Raw genomic sequence first — 8,654 nt, forward strand, 5'->3', positions numbered from 1 at the left:
ATATTTTTTCCTAGAATTCAAGGAAAAATGTTAATTGCATTATGGACTTACAATGTTTTGAATTACTCCATTTTTCTTCGCTTAATAGCACTTTTGCCAAATATTAATATGTGATAGAACACAACACTCACAGCCCAAAATAAATAAATACAATAAAGCGTATTTTCGCAAATTTTGTACTTATAATGTGCCGTAATTTTGCCGTGACTCTCATATATATTTTCTAAAATATATATAATATAATAATTTAAATGTCGTATCTACATCGAGTACAACGACTTTCGACTTTTACTTTGTTACGGTCTAGTTTTATAAATTGACTGATCTCAACATGTATGCAGCGGTTAGCTCGAAAAATTAGCTTGTTGGCGAAAAATAAATCCTCGCTTTCGAACACGATTCTTCAAGACTACGTTCTTTATAATGTATCTTTTGTCTACTAAATGGAAAAATTCTATCTAACGTTTTTTTAGTCTGATGTTACAAGGTTCAAGGTATCAGAAAAGTTAAGATACAAAACTCATAGCAATTGCATAAATAATGCACACGTACGCATACACACTTCAATCGTCGTTACAAATGACGATTGTATGAATACTGCCACCCCCCCTCCTCCCTTTCAATAAAAATAATCAGATATGATTAATCAGAATCTGTCGTGATTCGCTACCGCAAAAATTTGTCTCTTAGTAACTGCGAAAAGATATTTGCATATGTGTTGTAATTTTATTATATTTATATTTTATTATAAGTAGTTCTATTTAATTTCTCTTTTAATTAGACATTTATACACAATTTAATTTTCTTCTTTATGTATATTTTTTTTAAATATGTAAATGTACTAATAGTAATGTATATAATTAAAATATGTCTCGTGTTTTTCAGCATATGGAACCATTTGGTTCAAATTACCAAAGATGGCAACAAGACGGTTATCATAACGACTCATTATATCGAAGAAGCCCGACAAGCACATACGGTAATATCATCGTTTTTTATTTATAATACATTTCATCAACATCGATTAACTTTAATCTGGAGATATGATTGGGATTCTCTCCTTTTTACACATTAAAAATTAAAATGAGAATCAAAAATTAAAATAATTAAAATAATTAAAATAATTAAAATTAGACAAGATTAATGAAAATGTCTAAATTCATATATCGGAAAAATAATTAATAAATAAATCAGTGTAATCTCAATCGACGTAAATCGCATCGCATTAATAAGAAATCTTACCAACGATTGACGTCTGTTGGCCGATTGCAAATCATTATCATGTCATTGGCTAGTTATATTCCGCCTGCATATTACGCCAGGCACAAATTATAGTGTAGACATACTGATCTCGATTTTTTGTCAGCAATTCGCCTATCTCACAATAAATAATATCAGAATGTTTTACGCTTTCGTCGTCCTGAAAAATTTCCTCTTTCGAAGATTTATTCGTCGTTTTCTTCCGGCTTAAAATTTATTAAATCGAATTAAATCGAAAATTAAAAAAAAATGTAATAAATTAGTCTAACTAATAATAAAATTGTTTACATAATAAAATCGAAAAAATAAATAGGTAAATGTTTTTTATGGAAGTTTCTAAATATGCTAATTTGTCTTGAAATCTAAATTATAAATTCGCAAATTTTCTAAGACAGTCGATTTAATATTAATCAAAAATTTAGTAATAAGCAAATAATCTGTTTTATTTACAGATCGGTTTGATGAGGAGCGGTCGATTATTGGCTGAAGAGGCACCTAGGACTCTCTTACAAATGTATAATTGCGCCTCCCTCGAAGAGGTCTTTCTGAAGTTGTCCAGAAAGCAGGGACAGTATGCTCAACCTACGACAGAGCTGAATATCTCGAACAACATCAGCTTGGTGAGCTGATAAATAAATCATTTTTTCCCATTTTGGTTCTTATTCATGTATTGTTTCGCAAATTTTATATAAATTTAAGATTAACATATTCGGCACGTTGCACTGGCAATCAAATTAAATGAAAGTAATTGGATTGTTGTCTTTATTGTAGAATTGTATTTATTCTTTGTATAATAATATTATTATTTATTCAAATATTTTTATAATTATCAATGTTGTCGTCATATGTTTATCACATTTGAGTAATAGCTTTTTAATTTTTAATTTTTCTTAAAATTTTTAATTTTCTTTTTACTTCTTAATGTTTGAATTTTTCATATATCTGAATTTTTATTTCCATTATTTTAATTCTTATTATATTATATCAATTAAAATATATTAAGTTGTATTGTTATCTTACGGAATTTTATATTTCATTTTATTTAATTACTAATAACTACATAAATGGGTGGAATCAATACGTGTATCTATGCAAAAAATTATTTGTTTGTTTCATAATGAATCCTCATATTATCTTATTTGCATTAATTAAATGGCGCGTCATTGCCATCGTATTATTGCCACCAGCCACACGCTTCTTTTTTTTTACATACAGGCTTCTTTAAACTGGGGGAAAAAAGACGAACCGGTATATGTGACGGAGGAGTCCGGTGTTGTCGGTCTTAACTTCCACCAAAGCAAAGAAGTCCTGATCCACGACTCTACCAACGGAATAGCAAATCACTATGATGTAAGAGATTATTTCAGGTGCACAGCGGATTAAGTCCATTTAAGTTGGCAATATGCTTCTTTTTTTGTTTTTGCCCCGAGCATGCTAATCCTTACGTTGTTGCAATTTATTCAAGTTAGCACTACACTTATTAATCTTTACATTTCAACAATAAAAATTAGAGAGATAATAGATTAAAAATGTAAATTTATTATTTTTATTAGTTACGTTAATTGTTCTTGAGAAAGACATGAATCACAGCTCAAACTTCTCGACTAAGAAACTACATAAGAAACCTTAAACAAAATTCTAAATTATTAAATTAAATTTTGATTTATCACAACATGACCTACAATCATTTTAATCTAAACAACGATTTTGTAAAATAGATAAGTGGCAAATCACTGCCAGGTGCGAAAGCCAGTTCTGTCCTGGAATGCGACGATTGCGGCGATTTTACAGACTGTTATAAGATCACCAGTTGGGGAAAAATCAAAGCGCTTCTGCAGAAAAACTTCTTGCGTATGTGGAGAAACATTGGGTACGTTTTCAACATGACAGTCATTTAACAATTAATACTGAAGTTTTCGTACATACTGACTTATTTATTTCTTTCTTTTCGTCAAAATTCCTTTTAAAAGATATATCATTTTCACATATTTATTGAGAAAACTGTACTAAATTTTAATAAATATTTGTTTGAATGTAGTGCCAGTTGAATATTTACTAAATATAAACATATATTTATTTGATACAAGATTTGATTTATCTATTATTATATTTTATTTATCAAATATTTATTTTCCATAAATAAATGTTATGTTAGTACTATTCAAATAATTATATATTAAAATTTAATACATTTTTTTTCAATGTACATATAAATTAACAGAATTGTAAGATGATAAACAAGCAGTTGCTTGAATATGCTGTTTGAAAAGATATTTTAATGTCTTACGAAATAATTTATTTTTGTATAGCGTGATGCTATTTATTTTTGCTCTGCCGGTGATGCAAGTAATTCTCTTCTGTCTGGCGATTGGGAGGGATCCTACAGGACTGAAACTGGCCATAGTGAATCATGAGATATTTTATGAGAATATGACGTGCCCTGTTTCAACGAACTGTAGTTTCACATTTCTCAGTTGTCGGTATCTCAACTTCCTGGATAACGAGACGATGATAAAGGTCTTTTTATATAAAAATATATAATAAAAATATATAATAAAAATACATAATATTAATATTACAATATTAATGCAATATTAATGTGATACAACATTATGAGTGTGAACGAGATAATGAATACAATTCTAAATAAAATAAAAATTGATTTAACTGTCTATTAAACGCGACTTTCGTCATTTCTTATTCTATGTTCTATTTCCTACTACAGATATATTATCCGGATCCAGAATCAGCGATGGAAGCTGTACGTAAAGGTGATGCTTGGGGTACCTTATACTTTACGGAAAACTTCACGGATGCTCTCGTCGCGAGGATGGCTTTAGGAAGAGATTCCGATGACGAAACTCTCGATCAAAGTGAAATCAGAGTTTGGCTGGACATGTCTAGTAAATATTTGTTCAATGAATAGCATTATAGCAATAATTCTTAAAAATGTCAAGCTTAATTGCTCATATATTTAATTTATACAATAACGTAATTTTATCACTTAGTAAACCTGACAATTTGATGATACGTTAAATGGAGATTAAGACGGCAACATTTACGAGACTCAATGTTAGAGAAGTTTAAATAAAATCGTTATAACCAGTCATAATGCGCACTTTATAAGAATCACTAGATATATGTATTTATGAATTTATTCTATTAATGTAATTTATTGTAATTTATTGTATTGAAGAGGATTCAAAATTCAGAGGTTGAAATCATGGAATTAAGAAGTAATAAATTATTACACATCAAGAATCTGTGTTAGATCGATAAAAGGCATCATATTTATATTTGCTCACATATGTTATTCATTCCACGTACTGAATTTTTATTTATTCTTTATCACTTTATTTTTTTGTTTATTATTTCTAATAAAATATATTTTTGTTAATATAAAAATATATTTTGATAAATTATTTATTAATCTTTTGTTATTCATTTCATATCATACTTTTTTTCATGCAATGACTAAGCTTAGCAACCGAATTTTTCTTTTACGAGTAGCTTCATTAAAACATTTACTATTCATATTCATTGACGTATTGACTTATTGATGTGATTAATATTATATAGATGTGTTAATAGTCACATTTTGAATACAATTTGCTTTAAATATACACTGTGAAATTTCGCAATTTCAGATCAACAAGTGGGCCTGATGCTAGCGAGAAATCTTCAATATACGTATAGAGATTTTGCCAAGGATCTTTTATCGGCTTGTGAACAGAATACGAAACTGGCTGATGTACCAATTCAATTTAAGGAACCCATTTATGGCACCAATGAGCCCAGCTTCACGGACTTTGTGGCACCAGGCGTAATATTGACGTAAGTTCAATAATATTTAATTTATTTGTATATTTTCAAGTTTATTTATATTTAAGTTAATTAATATTTAATCTGATTCTCGATTTGTTTATTTTCTTTACTTTTGAAAAGTCAGGGATATATATCTTATATATAATAAAAATCAAAGTCACTTAATAAAACAACTTAATTCTTTTCCTTCATTTGCGTAAACACTTCAAAAATCTTACCCATGAGCTTTTTCAAAATTGATTTTTGATTAACAGTATTGTTTTCTTCCTGGCGGTTGCGCTAACATCATCGGCGCTGATTATCGAGAGGATGGAGGGTCTACTGGATCGAAGTTGGGTAGCTGGTGTATCGCCCGGCGAAATCCTTTTTTCCCACGTGGTCACGCAATTCGTAGTGATGTGCGGTCAGACAGCCCTGGTGTTGATCTTTATGATCCTAGTGTTCGGTGTCGAATGCAAAGGTGATATCGGCTGGGTTATTATACTGACAATTCTTCAAGGACTCTGCGGCATGTGCTTCGGTAAGATAAGATATTAGCTTCTCATTCATAATGTAAAGATAATATAACAAATTGATGATTTTTTGCAATTTCTGAGAAAAAGATGTAGCTTTTCTCACAAAAGTGCAAATAAAAGATAAGTTAGCTTTTTACTCTTTGAATGAACGAATTTCGATTTAGAAAACAAGGATTATAATCTCAATTTCCTTATTTCTCGCAGGGTTCGTTATTTCGGCAATTTGCGAACTCGAAAGGAACGCCATTCAATTAGCTTTAGGCAGCTTCTATCCTACGCTTCTTCTCAGCGGTACGTATGACGTCGCAAAGTTTGTGAATGGAAGTGATAGGTTTATAATGAATTTTTTTAAATTCTTGTTTTTATTCACAATATAAGCTTCCAAAATTGACTGGCCACTGAAAATCTATAGTGCATGTAATGTAAACTAGTAGCATTTTCAGTGCTGGCAGTAAATTTGGAACACAACCATAGTGTCTAAAAATTACGTTTACATGAAATTTGCGCGAGAATTGAAAACGTTGCTTTTATCGATCAGATTGATAACATACTTGATATCACATCACTCTAAAATAAATATGATAATCATCTCGTACTCAATGAATCAAATCTGTTACTGTTACACTAGACAATTATTTTGATCTAAATGTCATGCATTGAAATCTTTACTGTATCTATCTACTAGAAATGAAAGTCGGCCAATATCCACACGCTCTAATCAAATTGCTATACATAAACTGTTTATTAGATCTGACTCTCCGATTCTCTTTGTCTAAAGTGTAAATTTAATATCGAAAATAGTTCACAGAAGACTTGAGGAAATTAGAAAAAAATTAAAAATAATAATTTGCTGCTGGAAGCGAGCATGCAAAACAAAAATCAAATTGAGAATAATTGACCTACAAAATGAAGAAAAGAACATATAGATTAGTTGACTAAATGGCAAACTTGATTTTAAAGATTACTTGATTTTTTCCATTTTGCAGGTGTAATATGGCCGGTGGAAGGCATGCCGACATTCCTTCGATACATCTCGCAAGGTCTACCACTGACGATGGCGACCACTGCCTTGCGTTCCATGCTGACCCGCGGCTGGAGCATCACAGAGTCAAATGTCTACAATGGTTACATCTCCACCATCATCTGGATTATCGTGTTCCTTACGATAAGCTTACTGGTGCTGAAGTTTAAACGCGGATAAAAGCAGCTCATAATTTTTACCTTTTCGTTCAGACTGTATTAGGTGTATAGTGATTCGCGAACATTTCGCAACGAATAGACAATCAGGAAGCGAATGATGTTCGAACATGTATTCGATGGATGTGACATCGCAACTTGGGACTCGCGTTTTCATCCAGGAGCGAAACGATCCTTCGAAGACAATCTTCTTCATTCATCTGTTTCATAGCTGTGTTATAACTGGAGTCAAAATTAATGGAGCCGTTAGTTAGGAACCATATAGAATTAGTGGAGATTGTAGGCATAATTGGATATCGATGGCCGAGAAGAGCTTTGGAGAACTTCTGCTTAGACCTCGTCATCCATGAAAATGTTCCGCAATTCAAGAAGAATCCTTCTAACTAGAAACATAATATCCGAAAAAGATATCCTCTACCAAAAAAAATTTTGCATACAACTGCCATCATTTAATTGATATTTAGCAGCATTCCTGAATTTTTTGAAATAAAAAAAAGAAGATACGTTAGTCGATAAATCGACTTTAATTCTAAATGTGACGCCGATACGATCTCGTAGCACTCTCCACCGCGAATGGACGTCCGATACATGTGATGCTCCTACGTGCGCTTAATTAATGTGCTTTTAAAGCTCATGAATCACGCGTACATGTGCGTATGTGTATTGTGTTATACGTATGTATGTGTGTGTGTTTGTATGCATAATTATAGGACTTTCAAATAAATGTACGGTAAATGTACGATGATAAGCATGAGACTGCCGCGTTTGCCTCGTGCGTTTGTTTATAGGAATTATATTTTTATTTGGCATCTGTAAAAAATTAGTGCAGATGTCCGAGAATATCACCAGAATTCTCCTTGTGAATCGATCTCTTAAGAATCGCGATAAGAATTGAGGGAAATAGAATCGACGCTTTTCATTTATATGATTTTCAATCGATACAAGTGTCGTTCTATCTTTATTATTCTCTAAATGTTAAAAAAGATAGAATAAGTAGGTTTGTATCGATTCGTGTCACTGAATGGAAAGCACTGTCGACCCAAGTTAGCTTCAATACAAAAAGTGTTTATCATATGTAAAGATTGTACTATTGTAGAAAAAAATGTCTCAAATGATTTAAAAACATATAACATTAATTTATCTTTTATAATATATATTTTATAATTTAAACTTAAACATATATAAAGATAAGTTGGCATTATTATTTTACACAATTATGCAGCAAAAAAGAGAATAAATAACAAAAAACAAAAAAATAAAAAGCAAAAAATAAAGTGTTTCAATATGTGACTTGGAACAAATAAATTCGAGTCCTACTTGTATTTGAAACTTTTTTCACAAAGAATCGTTTAAGTAATTTAATAAAGAGATCAAAAATAGGAAAATACATTTGACAGCATTGTGTTATGTGAATAATATTAAGAACAGTATTTGATTCCCCCTGATCGCACCTATTCATGTTCGGAATAACACGAATAAAATTTGCGTGTTTGCAATTAAAATTTCATCATATTGTGAACAATGAACGATGTTACCATCGCTGGATTGCACATAATTTTCGCTGACGGTCGTAACTAGATGTCTGGATGTAACATCTTTACAAAGCTATTTCTTGGAGATCTGGTGAAGGGGACTTGATAAACATCATTCCCTGGGTTAAAATGGGATTGTAGTTAATAAGATTAAGTAAATTAATAAGTAATAGTTGATTACTTGTAGTGCGATTCTACTTGCCCATGACTTTAAGTATATGTATTTTATTTAACTCACAACGCAATTGGATATATAATAAAACAATTGGAAAAAGCGACAGTATTATCATTCAAAAAATATAATTATAGTTTTTATTTTATTATA

General features: G+C 30.7%; 1 protein-coding gene across 3 annotated transcripts in view; it reads left to right on the forward strand.

Annotated features, from left to right (window-relative positions):
• LOC108690344 (ABC transporter G family member 23) overlaps window positions 1–8,071 on the forward strand; it is a 57,279-nt gene extending 49,208 nt beyond the window's left edge. For all 3 annotated transcript variants that reach the window (XM_018197588.1, XM_018197589.1, XM_018197590.1), the window contains 10 exons: window positions 886–979; window positions 1,713–1,880; window positions 2,476–2,610; window positions 2,979–3,130; window positions 3,570–3,777; window positions 3,986–4,163; window positions 4,908–5,094; window positions 5,340–5,605; window positions 5,805–5,891; window positions 6,587–8,071. In XM_018197588.1, coding sequence (XP_018053077.1) covers window positions 886–979; window positions 1,713–1,880; window positions 2,476–2,610; window positions 2,979–3,130; window positions 3,570–3,777; window positions 3,986–4,163; window positions 4,908–5,094; window positions 5,340–5,605; window positions 5,805–5,891; window positions 6,587–6,801 — 1,690 coding nt within the window. In that variant the 3' untranslated portion in view covers window positions 6,802–8,071. The remainder of the gene's footprint in view (window positions 1–885; window positions 980–1,712; window positions 1,881–2,475; window positions 2,611–2,978; window positions 3,131–3,569; window positions 3,778–3,985; window positions 4,164–4,907; window positions 5,095–5,339; window positions 5,606–5,804; window positions 5,892–6,586) is intronic.
• The last annotated feature ends 583 nt before the right edge of the window (window positions 8,072–8,654 follow it).

Source organism: Atta colombica, unplaced genomic scaffold, assembly GCF_001594045.1.
Source record: "Atta colombica isolate Treedump-2 unplaced genomic scaffold, Acol1.0 scaffold315, whole genome shotgun sequence".
Taxonomy (NCBI): domain Eukaryota; kingdom Metazoa; phylum Arthropoda; class Insecta; order Hymenoptera; family Formicidae; genus Atta; species Atta colombica.